General features: G+C 35.7%; 1 protein-coding gene across 1 annotated transcript in view; it reads right to left on the reverse strand.

The window, feature by feature from the left end:
* The window catches only part of LOC146141517 (uncharacterized), a 31,084-nt gene extending 22,198 nt beyond the window's left edge, over window positions 1-8,886 (reverse strand). Inside the window, exons 1-5 of the mRNA XM_083390159.1 lie at window positions 8,660-8,886; window positions 6,792-6,976; window positions 4,180-4,281; window positions 2,765-2,896; window positions 807-1,009 (exon numbers count right to left, since the gene is read on the reverse strand). Coding sequence (XP_083246285.1) covers window positions 807-1,009; window positions 2,765-2,896; window positions 4,180-4,281; window positions 6,792-6,976; window positions 8,660-8,852 — 815 coding nt within the window. The 5' untranslated portion in view covers window positions 8,853-8,886. The remainder of the gene's footprint in view (window positions 1-806; window positions 1,010-2,764; window positions 2,897-4,179; window positions 4,282-6,791; window positions 6,977-8,659) is intronic.
* Between the last annotated feature and the right edge of the window lie 10,048 nt (window positions 8,887-18,934).

The following is an 18,934-nucleotide window of genomic DNA, read 5'->3' on the forward strand; positions in this document are numbered from 1 at the left end:
TTTATTTTATATGTTGTAATCTTTTGATTAAATGCAGTACAGGTGGTTATTTTCGTCACAATGAATTCGAACGCGCATATATTGGGATTATAAATGTTTGCAAGAATTTTAGAAACGCAATTGAGCTTGTAAACGTAACGGAATCATTTTGACGCCCTTAGAAAATTAAAACGACGCACAATTAAAGGACCTCTGTTAGTTCACAAAAAATCTATAATAGAAATACGTCATGATGTTTTTGGCGAAAACAATATACCTAAACATGGACTCCAACCATACGACCGAAATATCACCAACTTCAACATCAGAATAAAATAGAGTTCGGAATAAGATAAAAAATAGACTAATACCTAATAGTCGTCATGACGTCTAATTCGGAATAAGTCCTAAATCCGTCGGAATAAGACCTAAATGGCAATAATCAGGCTTAAACAATATTTAATAAACCTCAACATTCCCTCCTAAGTACATCACTAACTCCGCTAATAATTTTAACCCTAACCCATTTCCTAACCCCACCCATTGCCCACCACTAACCCTAAACATGGGCAAACAATTCGATACCAAAACAGGGGCGCCGTTCAAATTTGGGCGTCCAAACGTAGTCACCAAAACGGCCGACACCAGACCGATGGCCCCAGATCGTCCCATACCCTCTACCTACAGTTTTAGGCGTTATTTGTTAGTCCAGAGTCCGACTACAGCGAAATAAAACATCTCCGTCGAGTCCCGTGTCGGACTTCGCAGCCCTGGGTCAGTGTTGTACATAAATATCCCCAAATAACCCATACGGTGTATTCACTTACATAAAGTACGGGTCGTCGTTGATTTTCTTTTGAATACTGGGGAATCCACGGCCGTCGAAATCAATATAGAGAAGGCTGGGTTGGAACAGCAGTGCTATCTCATGCTGACAGTTCCAAGGACAGGATACAGCCTTGAGATTGTCTGGAGTTGAACTATCGTTTAGGTCTTCTACGATGATCATACCGGCCATACCGCTTTCAACCTGTAAGTTAAGTTATTATCACCAGTGTTGTAATGACTTAATTCAGTGAGTTTACTTAAGTGCACTTGCCATTTATGTATTGTCAGTGTTGTAATGACTTAAGTCAGTTAGTTTACTCAATTGCACTTGCCATTTAAGTATTTTCAGTGTTGTAATGACTTAAGTCAGTGACTAGAGTAAGTGTACTTAAGGTACTGTTTTCTTCTGGACAAATGACTTGTATAAACTTATATATTTTGGGCAAATAACTTGGGTTAAAATGAAGTGTATTTATTATGGGAAAAAATTGGGCTATTTATCTAAATTTTTTCACACAAAACAATTCGCTTGCTATTTGTTGCGTTTTGTGATATTTTTAGTTGAGTTATTTCTCTTAGTGAGACTAGTTCCTCAATCTTGATAGTTTAAAGTTTAATTTTTATGACAAGGAAATGGCTTGAAATCGACTTGCTCTAATTATGACTTTACTGGGACTTATTGTTATTTATTTAAAAAGACTTGACTTGGACTTCAGTTATTTTACAAATGACTTGACGGTTGCTTAACTCATTTCAAAATGACTTGCTTACAACACTAGTTACCACTTTTAGAGATGTCTGATAACATCGAATCCTTTGTTGCAAAAAAACAGGGTAGTCTAGTGCGTTTGTAAAACAAACTTGCCCATACAAATATTATCAGTTATAAATGCCATCTTTTCGCAGCAGTCTGGTAAAAAAATATTTTGAAATGACTTGAGTCAAAGTCAGGTCATTTGAAAATTTAACTTCAGTCCAATTTAAGTCTTTCTAACAATTGAATAAATTTATTAATTAGACTTTTCTGTCCTAATCAAAATAAAATATTTTAAATAATAGGAAGAGATATAATAGAAAAAAGAGGATGCCTTCTGGTGAAATATATTTCTCTTTTTAAGTCACATAAAACCACTTACTTTGATTACGTCAGAAGAGTATTAGTAACGTTTGCTTTAATTTGAAGTTATCATTTATGCCATTTATTAATTTATATTAAAAACAATGTTTGTAGATAATCGTGCTTGTGTAAATCTAAATATGAAGTCAGGTTGCATCGTGGAACAAATTGTATTCACATCTTAAAAAGCTTTCGCGCAACAGTGCTTCATCATATCAAAGTAGAAAACGAACTACTTTTTTAATTTAAATGAATCTTTTTTTGATGATGCCTTGTTTGTGGCGAAATATATTTATTTTAAGAACTTATAAATGGAATACTTTGATTAAGGCAAGTCTAAAGTATACGGTTTTTAACCGCGGCCCCAAAAGCCGCATGTGGCTCCTGACCATTTTTTTAGCGCCTCCCACCAGGGTTCAAAAATTGAAATGATTTATCAGAAGCATAATTTACACACGAGTTCGCTAAATAACCGCATTAATTGTTTAATGACGTAACTTTGTAACGTCATCGCTAAAATTTTCATGCCCCTAAACAAACATACCGCCAATGTATATAACATGTCAAAACAACTTTCGAAGAAAATTTGCCTACCTCACCAAGAAAATAGGACTTTTCAGAGTAAATGGGAAACATTTCTAATTGAAATAGAATAAAAGACGCATTGTCTTCTTTGATGTAGTTAGTTGGTATTAATAAAAAATGTTTCTATTAAACTGCCTGACCTTTTTGCGGCTGTTCAAATTCGGCTCAGATGCTTACAAAGGCCGAGAACCGCTGGCCTAAAGAATATAAATTCAATTTTCTTTTTTTGTATCCCATTTCTCGGCCAAATTTTACCTGTAAAAATGTGGAGCCGTGAAAATGTGGGTGATACCAGTATGTACCAGACGGATTCTCAGGATCGATGTTGAAAGTGTAGTTAAAGTCCATTCCTGGGTTAACTCGTACGAATACATCATCTCCGGGCGACTGCAGCGAAATATAATAAATAAATAATAATTTTAGGGGTCCGCGGTAAAAACAAGTTTAAGATTCCCTGGAATATCAATACGCAAAATCAGTTGACTCAGGGGTTCTTAGACTTTTTAACTAGGACCTCAAATGTTTTTTCGGCATTGCGTGGACCACGGTAGGCCAAATATTTTCAAAAATGACATCATAAAAAGACGTCACAATACAAATAGACTTCATAAATCTGTTGATTTTGGTCTGAAAAAGTATATTGGAGTCTAATTACAGTCAGTACAACCGCTTTATTTTTAATTAAACTGTTTTCTTTGAAGAAATGATTTTACAAATATTTCAATTTAGCCTACATGGACCCCTAAAATTAGTTCACGGACCACCAAGGGGTCCATGGACCCAAGTTTAAGAACCCCTAAGTTAAATGGATTGTTTTTTACACTAAATTTTGCAGTACTGTTAATTTGTGAGCTAACACCATATCAATAGGGGAGTAGCCTATAGTTAATTTGTAATTTTGAAAAAACTATAAAACTTAAAAAACTGTAAAATTTTAACTGCGCTACCATTGAGTTTAAAATTACATCAAATGACTTTAAAACCTTTGCATGTTCATAATAAAAAAAATCAGGGATAACATAGCACAGTTACGGAAAAATTATAGATCTAAGGCATCAAGCAAGGCGCTATATGTAACGTTACACGGAATTAAGCTTTAAATGTTGATTTTTTCCAAATTTATTGAACATTTGAAAAATATTTTTTAAATTATTTTTGAGATTTCTCTATAAAAACTCTATGTGTTTCTAGATTTAATTGATCATAATTTTAGTTGTTTACCGTAAGAACAAAATGGAAATGTAGGAAATGTACATCGAATATATCTATGGATACCCTTTTTAGGACGTAAAAAGAGTTAACTGTCTCGAAATATTGCAGACTTGGCTAGGACTTAAGTTATATTACAAATAACTTCACTTGGGCTTAAGGTATTTTACAAATAACTAGAATTGGACTTAAGTTATGTTACAAATAATTTCACTTGGGCTTAAGGTATTTTACAAATAACTAGAATTGGACTTAAGTTATGTTACAAATAATTTCACTTGGGCTTAAGGTATTTTACAAATAATTTCACTTGGGCTTAAGGTATTTTACAAATAACTAGAATTGGACTTAAGTTATTTTACAAATCACTTAACTGGGGCTTAAGTCATACAAGAACGGCTTGTTTACAACTCTGAGCCCTATAGTAAAGAGTAACGGGGTTTGGTTTTCTCCTTTCTTACCGCACTGCTGATGTGGAGTCCATGCGTGTGGAGATTGGTCGTGTTTGGAAGTCTGAACTTGTTGTGCTGGCCTACTGGATGGTTGTTGCTCAACTTATTCACCTGAAACAGAATCAAGTTGAGGCATTTCTGTGCTCGAAATGCACAGCGGTGGTTAACCAAATTCAATATCACTCTGTTCGAGTCAATTGTTGACAAATTAAGGCCAAACTTGGCTGAAAACTAGACAGAAATAAACAGCGTACATTGCCTGATATTTCACAACAAAACTCAAAGTTTAAAAACCCGAATAGAACCAGAACCGGACCTTTTTTAAATGAATATATATTTCGCCGCATCGTCGGTTCCTATTAGTAAAGTAAAATACATATACATAGCAAAGTACTAATAAAATTAATAAAAAAGTCAAAAACATCTTTTTAAAAAATGTATGACTATGGTTTTACTCGTTTTTTTTTAACTTGAGCTTTATTGTTAATATACGCGTCAGTGGAACAGTGAACAATAAGCAGAAACATGCTGCCAATGAATTGGATTCCATAGAGATCCTTTTGTCTGGTACATACTGTTTTTGGAAAAAAATAACGGCCACCTGATACGATCAAATAACCTTAACTATGACTAAAAAAGCAAAATACTTAATTTTAAAGCCCCTACAGAAGTAGGTAGCATTTTGTGGAAGCTTCGAGTAAATCTTATCAAACAACAATTTTAGCTTTCAGTAGGGTCATGAGACAATATCGGATTGGAGCCGATACCCGATGTCAAATGGTAATATCGGTACTTGCCCGATACTTGGATGGTATCGGTGACGATCCGATACCAAATTAATACAGGTGTTTGATCCATGATTTGCGATATAACGCAGCAATTTTTAACTTGAAAGTAAATTAGTAAGGTAACAACTAAAGGTAACTAAACTTAATTAAACTTAAGTTAATTTTTAGAATACCTTGGACAAATGTAGCCTTGAACGTTTTAATTTCATCTATTTTGCGTATTTAATCACAGTATTGACGTAATTTGGTATCCTGAACGCGGTACTTTTTATCTAAAATGTGGACTTGTAGAATATAGGGATCGGGAAAAAACGTCATATCGGACATTCCTGTATGTCAACTGTAGCGTTAACAAGTTACTTTTCTATCTTTCCTCCACTGCGTTGCCCAACTTGACGTCACTATACACGTGACTCGGTTTCCACTGATGCGTGACCAACGCCCGGGTGAGTGATATCGGCGTTTCCCGATTTCATTCTACTTTATGCTATTCTATCTTACAATATGTTCCGATTTGTTGTTTTGTGGTTAAGTTATTGCTCATAAATAAACTAGTTTATCGTTAAAAATTTATTATAAGGACTTGATTTGATATTGACTTGGTCTAATAATGATTTGACTGGGAATTGGTGTTTAATCCAAATGACTTGACTGTAACTTTTAGGTTATTTTAAAATGACTTGACTTGGACTTAGTTTTACCAATGACAATGGCTTAAGTGAGTGACTTGACTTAGGTATACTCACGTCATTTTTCGAATGAATTGACATGACTTCAGTGTTTTGGGCAAAATGACTATATTTGACTTAAGTCTTCCTTGAAATGAAGTAAGTATTTCGGGCTTAAGTTATTCCACAAATGATTTGACTTTGACTTAAGTTATTTCACAAATGACTGACTTTGACTTAAGTTATTTCACAAATTACTTGAATGGAACTTAAGTCATTTCAAATTGACACTGGCGTATTCAACACAAAACAATGGATTTCGCAAAGATACACCCTTTCATTCCGTACTAAAGAACACCACAAATTTTAAACCCACAAGACGAAATATAAATGAAAACGAACTTTTTCTTCAACGTGAAAAGTAACGTACGTAAAGTTCGTTTGAGGAGTAAATAAAATGTTAAAGTATCTGGTACTTTTTTCAATTGGTAGATCCGAAATTGGGTTTAAAAAATGTATGGGCTCTTTATTATAAGGCAAATATAAAACTCCACGTTAACAAATTTAAAGCTGTTCTTCTAGATCAGTGGTTCTCAACATTTTTAGCTCACGGACCGGTGGACCTTCAAAACTCAAAATAAACCCCAAATGTAATTACGACAAAAGTTGGCAACTTAAAAGCAAAAAATGGAAATTTAATTAGCAATTTTCTGCATTTTTTTATATCATACGTGTTATACGTGGTTCTATTGAAGTTTTACATACAACTGGTCTTAAAGTTTAAGACTTAAACGAGTTCTTTTAAACAGTTAGACAAAACACTTGCAGCATTGTGACGTATACGATAAGTCCAAAGTAGACATTTAACTCTAGGTTACGTCACAATGCTGCAAATTACGGAACTGGCGAAGTTCTAAATTTATTGGACAAGGCTCCAAAATCTTGCATTTTGCATTTGAGATATAAATTTGTAATAGTTGGTGGGCCGGCAAAAAAGTTGACGCGGACCGGCACCGTTCGGTGGACGACGGTTGAGAACCACTGTTTTGGATAAAATTCGTTTTTTTGGCTCTAGGCATGTTCCAAAAGTACTATTTCACGCAGACTGTTTCTAAAGTGTGAAAAGAGAATGGAGGGATAACATTTTACAAACTTTTCAACTCACCAAACGAACGTTCACGACGTCGCCTCTCCTTACTCGCCAGGTAGGAGCCGGAAAGCTTCCGTTGAAGGTTCGTCGAAAGAAGGACAACCATTCCATCGTGAGCTCGGTAACATCTACTACAAGAGTGATATCCAGCTTTCCTGCATCTGAAACCACTTCAGGTAGAGGCGTCAGTTGTTGCCCACCTGTAACAAGGTCGTTAAACTTGTTAGGTAAATACGATGTGGCGCTGAACTAAAAAGCACTGCTTCTCAGCCTTTTATGGTTAGCGGCACCCCTCAGAAATAATAAATAGATTGCGGGACCCTATAAGATATTTAGGTTGGTAATTCACTAGAAAGTGACAATAAACGAACTGGAACAACACACATCAACTCTACAAGCAATAATTGGATTTATTCCGCTCTAATCTTATACAAAAGTTATAAGAGTTAAGCAAAAATCAGATTCGTAAAGATTCCCAAACATGTCGCGCCACGCTTGAGGATTAGAAATGCCACCCCGTTTGAGAACCACTGAACTAGAGTCCAGCCATAAAACCGAAATTAAAACAATATCAACGTCGTAATACGACACAGTTTGGAGTAAGGGCAAAATTAAACTAATGCATAACGGTTGTAACGAGGGAATGCACCCTTTAGCTAAATATTGTATGACGTTAAACTCAAGACCAGCCATACGAACGAAATTGGAACAATATCAACTTCGAAATAACACAAAGTTTGGAATAAGATCAATACATATTAGTCGTAATAAAGCGCGGTGCGACGGTCCAGGTATGGCCTTATGTCGTGAGTTCAAACCTCACGGCAGGCTATTGTTTTTCTAGATTGCCTTTATTTCCATTTATTTAACCCCAAACCACATTTTCATCACTAACTCCTTCGCCCTAACCCCATTTCTGACACCACACATCACCCATTACAGGTTTCCCATCTAAAACGAGAATGCTAACATATAAATAAAAACAAACTATTTAAAAATAAGGTATGTGTTTAAACAGCCAAACCGTATCAAATAAAAATAAAGTTACTGTACATATGTTGAATAAATATGCAGTTACTATCAGTCACATTATGTACTGAAGTTCTTCCGGTACTTATTTATTTATCTGACTTCTCGGCTTCCTGTGCAGGATGCCTTCAACACCAAGTCAAAAAATATCTAAGAGTTATACCTGGGCCACGCTAGGCATTTTGGCCTATGTTCGAATTAGCTGCAGTGTTTTAGATTTACTCCGATGAGTGACCGGAGACGATTTTAATCTAGGAAGTTAGGTAAATGATACTTGCATCAAAAATAATAATTTTTTGGTAAAATTGCAAAATTTATTGACTCTTATCAAAAGTGTTTCAACGATATCGATAACCCATGGGTAAATCGAAGATGTGCCACACACATTTTTCACATAGTTTTTTAAATCACTATTTTTGTGCTATATACTGTTATTGCCAATTAAATACTATTATCTACTTAGATAAGAAGATATACACGTATAAAATAGCCCATAATATAGCCTTGCCATTTAACCTGCAGGTAATGCAACATACTGCAAATTAAAACCACACAAAAAAGATAAAAGGCGATAAGGGTGACCACGCACACCTTATTATCTTACAATACCTGTATTTGAGTACTTACAGCGTCTTATTTCCGTATCAGATGATCGAAGACTATTTATAAAAATCGATAAAACACAAAATCATTTCTTAAAATTAACAGAAATATATATTTCGCGAATGAAATCATTCGAATTAAGAAACTGACGATGCCTTATAGGCTAAATGTATGTTTTCTGTAATTTTACCTGTTTTATAAACAGTCTTAGATAATCAGATAGGTTAGAATAAGTTAGAAATTAACCTAACCTTGGAATGGACACGGGTTTGTGTTGGAGCATGGGGCGTTAAGTTCAGCTGCCTTTCCAGGCGGTCCGCACGAATTCGTCTCAATGCAAGAAGGACCCAAGTTTCTAGGAGAGCTGCCCGGCGGGCCAACGTTACTACCTTGACTTAAATGGGCAAAGCACAAGGCTATCACCACAACACAGCGAAACTCCATCGTTTTTTTACAAAATTCTTATTAACTGAGGTCACTGTCTGCAAAGAAAAATACGTTATCGATTCAGGGATTTTTAATTGTGGGGCTATTAAAATTTTTGTTTAAAATTCCAATTAACTGAGGTCCCCATCTGAAAAGAAAAATGTGACCGGTTGAGGGTTTTATATTTAAAAGGCTATGATTTTTTGTTTAAAATTCCTATTGACTGAATTTCAAATCTGAAAAGAACAAGCGTGAGTTGTTTTGTTTAAAATTCAAAAAAAAAGTGTTATGGGTTCAGTGATTTCTTTGTTAAAAGTGTTTAAGGTCGTTGTATGATGTTAACAGCAAATTATAATCAGACCTATGCACATTAAGTAGACTGTTAAACCTAATTGAGGGTGTTGTATGATGTTAATGTTATTTAATCTTTACCCCAAACCAAGAAAACTCAGCCTGCCTAAAATTGATGTACGTTTCAACAATACGGTATTTGAGAAATGTAACATCTTTAAAAGCAACATTATTCAAACGTTAAATGGGCCAATCGTTAAAAACCGCTTTTGTTAAGTTGGTTAAAGCAGTGGTAGGCAATCGCCGGTCCGCGGACCATATTCATTACCCATATCGAAAACGGGCCATATATAATGTTTTTTTTATGTTCAAGCGTGCTCACCCCAAAGTGCAATAGAATCAAATCATGCAAACAATGTTTATAAACAATGTTGATGTTCCGACAGGAAATTTTAGAAAAAAGCATGCATTTTAATTAGGACATTGAAAAAAGTTGTTTCTTTACTGAGCATTTGTTGTTTTTAAGGCCGGTCCGCGACAAAATTTCAGTTTTAAACCGGTCCGCAGTGCAAAAAAGGTTGCCGACCCCTGGGTTAAAAGCAAAGATCAGGCAGTTTGAACAAGCTCTTCAACATAAAGAATTGATACAGCAACGATTAATCCAAAACTAACCCGAACACTTACGCTAAACTGAAAACTTAAACGCAACTCAAATCGTATCAATTGTAACATTGTTCTTTCGGCAATATTTTTTATGAAATACACCAACACAGGAAAGCTACGTCAGGGCAACGATATTGCAACTGGGCGAAAAATATGAGAAATCTTATCAGAACCTGCTATGAGTTACAAACGTCAGTACATTTATTAAAAAAGTGTTGCTGGGAAAACAATTTTACAATTGATATACAATGCCTGGCAAAACGGTATATATTAATAACATTTAACGTACGTAAAAGGTTGCCGAAAGCATCTATACTTGAAGCTAAACAACGATAAAACTAGTATATCTAATTTGTTAATAAAAATTCGCTTAATTTCTGAAAATAACAGTAAATTTATAACAGCAACATTCGTTGACCAAGTATATATTGTTAATCAAATAAAAACTTTTTCAGGCCCATTCAGAAGAAGGTGGGCCTATCATTTCAAACGTTTCAAATAGCTCTATATTCATTTTTAGCCGTCTTAGAAATGAAAAATAAATTAAGAGTTATTCTAAATGCTATCTTATTCTGGGCTTTAATATTCTTTCTACTTCTTACTACAACCTCCAGCCATTATGCTCGAAAACTTTATTGTAGCACAAAACCGCTCGACTAACGGCTTTTAGACCTTTCTCACAAACGTCTAAAATCAAATGTCCAGACCACGATAATTTCAGGTGAAATCATTCGATAATGACACAGTATTCGATCTCCAGACCAGAATAGAATCGCCCATGGCGTTGTAGCAACGCGATAGCTGCTGGACCAAAAAAATGCACGGCTTTATATTTCCAAGAGAAGGAATTTTCCGAGTTAACGCACAGTCAAATACGGCTGGGCACGTTTAACTCTATCACGCAGGGCTAAGCGAGTTTAACTTGTCTGGGAAAATCGGGTTCAGGATGTTGAGTCATATCGAACCTTTCTGACGGTAATTTGTAATCCAGGAGTGCGCATTTAGCAGTTTTGTTATGACTTAAGTCAATGACTTCACTTAATTGCACTTAAGTCATCAATGACTTCACTTAAGTGCACTTAAGTCATTGTTTTTGAAGGACTTGGATTAAGTCTTTTGGGCAGATAACTTGAATTGACTTAAGGCGTTTGGACAATTGACTTCAATTAACTTAAGTCTTTTGGAAAAATGACTTGGGTTAAAATCAAGTGTCTTCATTCAGTACTTTTCTGATAAAGTTGTATTATTTATTTGAGTTTTGCACACACAAAAAAAAATTAAAAAAAAACAAAAAAAAGTTTTTTTTTTAAATTGCCTGCTATATGTTGCGTTTGGTGTTATTTTTTTTTTGAGTTTTTGCTCATGGCTAATACTTCATATTTCATTCCGACAAAAATACCAGATACTTTGAACAAAAATGCATCGCGATCCCATACCAAATGACGTCATTGCTATGCCAAAAAGACAAAATAAATTTAAGCTTATAAAGTTATTTCTCAACTTACCGTTAAATGGCCTTAAAATAAATAACTAACATTTTAGAAGCTATACCTTGGCGGTGCCTTACTGAAATTGTTGTTGACACCCGCACATAAAAATCGCAAGGACTCCTTTTAAAGCTGGAATTTTGTTTAAAAGTTGACTTTTTACGGTGCACGAAACTTTGGTTCAGCGTTAAGAAGTCTATTTAGCTCAAGTTGTTAACCTAATTATTTTTAATTTTTTTCAAGACAGATAGCACTGCGTTAAAATGCAAATGATCGCAGAAATTTTTGTATTAATTTGGCGTCAAATCGGCGCCGATTCAATCCTAGTATCGGACGAGTAGTGATACTACTTTACCAATTTTAATAAGCTTTATGCAATTGCCTAAATTTGTACCAGGTGGCGTTAGGATTAATTCCTTTAATTTCTGCAAATATCAACAGGTTTGTTTCGTTAGATTTACGCTTAACATGGTCTATTTTATACTTGAACGCACAGTGAACATATTTTAAAGATAAAATGTGCTAGAAATCGAGACAAAATTTGTTTGCAAAGTTACTATCTTAAACAATTGTGAGAAATCGCTCAAAACAAAAACGTAAAAATTGTAAAGAAATCGCTCCCTTGTAAGGAATCGCTCAGAATAAACCGTAAAAAAAACGAATAAAGAGTTTGGTCGACACTTAAACAAATTTCGGTCGACTGTAGTTGACAAGGTTAAATTTGTTGAGATTGATTTTGAGCAAGATTGCTCAAAAAATTTAAAACAAATATAAAGATGTAACTAATAATAATCGAATTCAATTTGATTTATGCCATTTATCCTTTTTTGTTTTGTTCTTTCACCGAAATTTCAGTAAGGTGAATTTGGTCGCCAAAGCTAAGCTGTTTTATGAGACTTGACATTTGGGCCTCCGCAAAAAAAACTCAAGAAACACTGAAGGTAAACACACGGCGTTAATCTAAGAAAAAATATCCCCTCTTTTCGCGAGAGCTCTAGCCATGCCTCAAGTCTTCCGGTCTACAGCGGCGCTCACAATCCGTGCCTCGCGTATTTCACGAACGTCAGGCGTCGCGCGCTCGATTGATTGTTGTTATTGTCTCGTAATAAATGCCCTGCTCGGACGTAGGCGTCAAAAATTTGTCGCCAAGCTAAAAATAGGAGCTTTACGAAGGCCGCGTCGGGAAATAACCTTTTCAGGTGGTTTCTGGTCACGTCTATTACCAAGCGAAAAACGTGACTTTATGTCGTTACTTTGAAGCATAATGGCTGAAGGTTTTGGTAAGAGTTAAATATCAAAGCCCATACAGAAGTCGGTGGCATTTTGAACGCTCCAAAAAATCGTTGTCTCTATTTTCAACATCAAATGTAGAAAATAGATGAAGAAGGTATTTCGAAATAATATGAGGGAAAGTTATGAATAAATACATACGGTTAAGACGCCTGGCTTTGTACGCCTTTTTGTCCTGACTTTTCAAATCAAAAATGTATCCCTAAAAACGCAAGTATGAAACTTCGGGGAAAACCGCGGCACACCTGGCATGGTCTGGCAGCACTCGGACTTTGATAACCTTTGTTGGGCGGTGCTGAATCGGGTATTTTTCAGGGCGAATTTCGCTGAATAGAAACTTCATGAAAAATAAAATAAAATAAAAAAGGTAGCACAAAATGTGGTTTACCTTCGTGTCATATTAAACCGGTGGTTCAGTGGTACGCGAGAGTCTTTCAGGTGGTACGCGACTAACTTCAGCATACGTATAAATTTGCGAAAACTTTGAATTTTAAAACTTTCAGATTGGGTAATTTGTAATGTCGTTTTAGTAACTTTGGATTTGCACGCGTTTATGACGTAACACTTATTTTGTTCAAGATAATAAAACGCTATTTGTTAGCTGGTTTAATATGTATGTAATAGTAATGAACTAATAACAGCTGTAGTATTGCCCTGTATATTGATATTTCAATCATATTTTTATTGAACTACTGTAATTTCTTCCAAAATAGAGTAATAGGGAGACATCTAAATTTTAAACGAAAGTACAGTCAGGGTTGCATAAAGTACGGGTTTATAGCTATTCAACACAATGGAGAAGCCCTACCGCAACGTGTATTTGTATGAAATATGTTATCATGCTTGAACCGAGTGATCAAACATCCGCCCTTAATACTCGGTTGTTTAAACGTCTTTGCGAGAATCTTAGTTCCAATTTCACCTGTTTTCTCTATTACACAGATGTGCGCTGGCTCTCACATCCATCGCATTACAACTATTTGCTGTGTTTTGTATAATTTATGGCTTTTATGTCTTCCTGGAATGACATTTGTTAAACTTTAATATAGCTACATGCTCATTTTCTAGTATTTATAGTTTGAGATATTCTAGTAAGATATAGGACTAACTCAGGGCCGGATTACGGGTACTATGGGCCTAAAGCTGTTTACTTGAGAAGGGCCTAATTTACTTAAGAGGGGCATAATTATCATAACTTCCATACGCCTAAAGCCCTAGGCCTGATTTTTGAAAACACTCTAACTTAGTGGTTCTCAACGGCAGGTCCGCGTCAACTTTCCTGCCGGTCCACCAAATATATTACAATTTTATATCTCAATTGCAAAACGCAAGATGTTAAAAGCTTGACTTTATCGTTTTAACGTAAGTCACAATGCTGCAAGTGTCTGTCCAACTGTTAAAAAAGTAGGCTACAACTCGTTTCTGTTCTAAACTTTAACACCAGTTTTATGTGAAAAACTTAATAGAACCGCGTATAAAAAGACAGCAGCATTAAATCGCTAATTAAATTGAAGTTTTAATTAATTGCTTTAAAGTTGCATACTTTTGTCGCAATTACATTTTGGGTGAATTTTGATTTTTTAAGGTCCACTGTTCCGCATAACTTGTTTTGAAATTTTACCGGACCGTAAGACCACTGTTCTAACTAACCTGGCAACTAATACACAAATACGATTGTCAAGTTCAATGTTAATGCACCAATGTGCCACGTCAAACCTAGTTCGCAGAAATTGCTTAATAATGGTGACAATAGACGCCAGTCACGCAGCAACTCTATTGAATTCCGACTATTGAATAAAATAAAACTAACTGAGGGCCGATTTTTTCCAGGGCTTAAGGCTATAGCCAGGGTTACCATCTGCTCAGACCAAAAAATAAGCACGCTACTCAAAAAAATAAGTGCGCTACTGAAAACCAGGGCCATATCCAGGATTGCGGGGGTGAAATCCAAGCTTTCAGGAATAATGTCATAAAATAAAATAAAAACTTAAAACACCTATTTTTGTATGCGCAAAACGTAGCTTAATCGCGCGAAGCACGAAAAAATGCGTTTATTTGCTTGAAATTGGCAAGTTTATCACCCTTATTTAATGCAAGCTTTGTTACCTATTTTGCGTCAGAGCGCACCTGTACACCTTTTAAAACGTGGTGCATGGCAGCATGAAACGCCTGCAGCTGACCCTGCCTGCCTGGTAGTCAAGTTTAGTTCACTTGGCGGAGTTTAGCTCGTAATAAAATTATTCATTAAATGATTTACTGAAATGCTTCTAGCATTTTTTGTTGTTGTAACATTGTGTCATAGCCTCTGGGCTGATTTCGCTATCACAATAACAGCAATGATCATAGCTCTTTCCCTTTCGATTTCATTTGACATTAGAAAATTCATTTTCATGTTTATCACAAAAAAACGTGCTTATGCTGACTCATTCTCTTAATAATATTTTGTCTGTACTGACACACGTATACCTAGACCTAAAATGTCAGTCCTCACGTCAAGTCGAAAGTTTACTTGATTGCTAAAGCAAAGTACCACACTTCTATAGGACAATGTACTTTCTAGAAAAACAATCAAAATCCATTGTTATTGTGTAATTTAACGCACTGTTGTTATAATCTGGGTCAAAGAACCTGGCAAATATACATAAATGAAGTCTCTCACTCCTCCGTCAATGTAAAAGAATCAATATAGAACACTTTTAGAAACTTAAATAAGACAAACTAAGCACACGCCTCTAAAATAAGCACGTTTCTTAGAAATAAGCACATTTATGTTTTCTAAGACACTGCGCCCAAAAATAAGCACAAATCTTAGAAATAAGCACGGTATGGAAAACCTGGCTATAGCCTTATTAGCCTAATGGTTAATCCGGCCCTGGCCTAAGTTAGGTGGTACATGAACACTGTACAAAAGCTTAAAATGGTACGCGAGAAAAAAAGTTTGGGAATCACTGTATTAAACCAACATTTCTAAAAAGAAAATACACCAACATTTCTGTTTCAAAAAAACAGAAAAAGAGGCCCATCGATTAAACAAACTTGTTTTAAACTACTTTTACGTTTTGTGAGACAATGTCACTATTTTCTGTTTGCCAAATCCACTCTTAAAACCTTGAAAATCCACAAAAATAACCTGAAATTCTAATGAGAACGGGAAAATGAATTGACTTTTTGCACCCACACAACCAGGATATGCTTCGATTGAATTCTGTAGAATTGACAGCTCTGCTCGGGTAATCATAGTTGTGTGAACTTCACGTCAAATGGCATCATTTGAGCGCCAACGAAGCGTGAATTCGACGAACACATTTGCTGATAAAGGCTTGACTGAAAATCTTTCAAATAACACAAAAGGGACTACTTTGACCTCACACGCTTTTGAACACAGTAAATCTTTCACAAAAACCTATAACCTATCCACACAGTCATAACTTATCCATAACTCTAATTCAGTGATTCTCAACCGGGGTGCCACGGCACTCAAGGGTGCCATTTCTAACGCTCAAGGGTGCCGAGAGATATTTCAAATTCTTAAGGATTTCAATTTTTGCTCTATTTGTAAGCTTCTTGATACAATTTTGTACGTACGATTAAAGTGCCAAAAATTAAAAAGTGTTTTCAACCTTGTTGCACAGTCATGTGTACTATTTGAATCATGTTTATTGTAACGTTACAGTTAAGCACTCGGCAAAAATACGTGCAAAGGTTTCCCGAACTATTGTTGGACAAACATATTCATAACTTCTTTAGGGTGCCGCATACGAAAAAAGATTGCGATCACACTGCACTAACTGAACAACCTTTAGGTATCAGGTGTAATGCCTTCATGTTATAAGCAGTGTTGCAAATAAGGTATTTTGAAATCACTAAAGTCTAAGTCAGGTCGTTTAAAAACAACAGGTCAAATTTCCAGTCAAGTCATAACCAGAGCAACTCAACTTCAACTCACGTTCTTGACCATAAAAGTAAAACGTTTAAGTGCGAGTTTAAAAAAAAAATATCACGTCGTAGAGTTTTGGGAATCGTACTTTTACACATACATATCAGAAATAAGAAATCAGTCTTACAATTCTCGGCCTACTAACAGTCACTTCGGCCTACTTGTAAAACTCGAACTACAATTTAAAAAACGCAACATAAAAGCAAATTATTTTATGTGCAAAAATTAGGATAGATCAATTCAAAAAAAAATTGCCTAATGGAAACACTTCATTTCAAACCAAGTCATTTGCTCAAAAGATTTAACTCAAGTCGAGTAATTTTTCCAAAAAGATTTTAGTCATTTCAAAACAGTGACTTAAGTCAGTACAAAACTGGTTGTCAATTATATAATAATATTGTCCTTTCAAGTCACGCATGCTAGCCTGCCTGGCAATTTGTATACAAAGAGGGTATTTTCCAAATTAACAAAAATTAGCGGCACTTTTTAAAATCTCTCGAGGCACACAGTTTAAGAATCACTGTTTTAATTTCAAGAATTAGAGCAAAGTGCGGCTAACTCTAATTCTAATCTAACTTGTGAATTTCGTTTGTCCTCGAATTCGATTTCTAATCGAATTCGATTTTTACCAAAAATGTTACTTTGTCCAACGGCATTTTTAGACTAAGGAGAAACAGAGAATTAAACTAAAACGTTTCGGCCAGAACAACGTTTCGCTAATTTTGACAGTCTGAATAGCATAAAAGGTATGCTTAAACGTATAAAATTAAGAACGGTAAAAAATTAAAAATGACCGTTGGTGGTAATTTAAGGAAAATCTCTTTCTACCTCATAATGTGGTTATTTTAATAAACTAAAGATTTACATGCCAAAAGGTGACCTAGACTTAGAAACAATCAGTAAGTTTCGAATTCTAACAGATACCTAAGCGGGGATATAAACGATTAAAAAAACGGTCAAAATGACCGCACCAGTAATTCTAGTGTTAAATGCACGATTAAAAACATTAATGAGTGACAAGCGTAAGCATCGCTGATGTGTGTAAACAGGGTGTTTCCCAACCTAGAGGTCACGACCCCCAATTGGCGGTACTTGATTTGTTCAATTTGCCGAATACAGTACTTTCATGTGGTTTGACTCATTACGACTGGTTTCAAGCGAGATTGCGCCAAAATTTGAGAAAAACTGACGAAGCAATACAAAAACAAGGCTTATATTAATTTAGAGATTTTTATTTTACTATTACTTATTTCCTGTTTATTTATTAAAGCTTACAAAAAGGTAGGATGTAGGTCGCCAATGCTTTGCTGTCATCCTTAAGCTTAAACAAGGCCAGTGGTAAGACTAAGTTTTACTTGAAAGGGCCTTCTGACGTCTACTTCCTTTCCAGCTGCCCAATTCTTAACTCACGGAAGTGAATAGCGTACAGCACGACAGCACTTAATCTTACCTTTGCTGATCTGCAAATACTAGCGAAAAGCGATTTGCCTGAATGCCTTTAAAGTTCGCCCCACGCCAAACTGCTATATCGCGATTCAGTTAGCTAGCCTTGGGGCATCAATTGAACGCCGGCTAAACATTGCGGCATCAACTGAACGCCGGCTAAACATTGCGGTGTCAACTGAACGCCGGCTAGCATTGAAAATAAGCCGTGCCTTTCTCTAACAACCTTATTTATATAGAAGGCTTAAAAAGGCAAGGAAAAAAGGGCTTTTTGCTGCTTCACAAGGTGTACTGTATATGCCTTTACTGTAATACCTGACCTGTGTACGGCAGAGGTAATACAATTATAGAACTGCGTTTATGGTTTGCGGCACCCTACAGAAAAGATAAATATGTTTGCGGCCGCGTTACTATAGGATTTATTTCCCTGAATCGTTTAATGTGATGTCACAATAAACAAGTTTAAAGCAACACACACTGACTGTGCGCATTGTAGGATATATGGCTTTTGATTGATTGCGCTATAATACACAAACAATTGTATCCGGATGTTTACCAATCCTGCAAAAAATTTTAATTGTAAAGAATCCAAAATATCTTCTGGTACCCTTGCGAATTATAAACAGTACCCCGGTTGTCAACCGCTGTATTAACCTACAAATTTTAAAAGTTAATTAGAATACAACCACTTTACGTCTGCTTGTTAATTTTTAAATTAACAGAAAATGAACGACGGTTCCAATTTTAGTATATGTACCGCCGAAGCAAGCAGAAATAAGCTACCAATTTAGGCAAATTGTTTTTCCTTTAATTTGTCTCATTTCGTTTCTGTACGATGCTTAGTATCCATGCTTCCCAACCGGGGTGGCCCACGGGCAGGGCTGCGGAGTCGGTTAAAAACAACCCGAGTACGACTCCCGAGTCCGACTCCGGCCAAATGTAAGATTTTGTCGAGTCCCGAGTCCAGCTCTCACTCTAGTCCAGCTCTG

The sequence above is a fragment of the Ascidiella aspersa genome, chromosome 5, assembly GCF_963924565.1.
Source record: "Ascidiella aspersa chromosome 5, kaAscAspe10.2, whole genome shotgun sequence".
NCBI lineage: Eukaryota > Metazoa > Chordata > Ascidiacea > Phlebobranchia > Ascidiidae > Ascidiella > Ascidiella aspersa.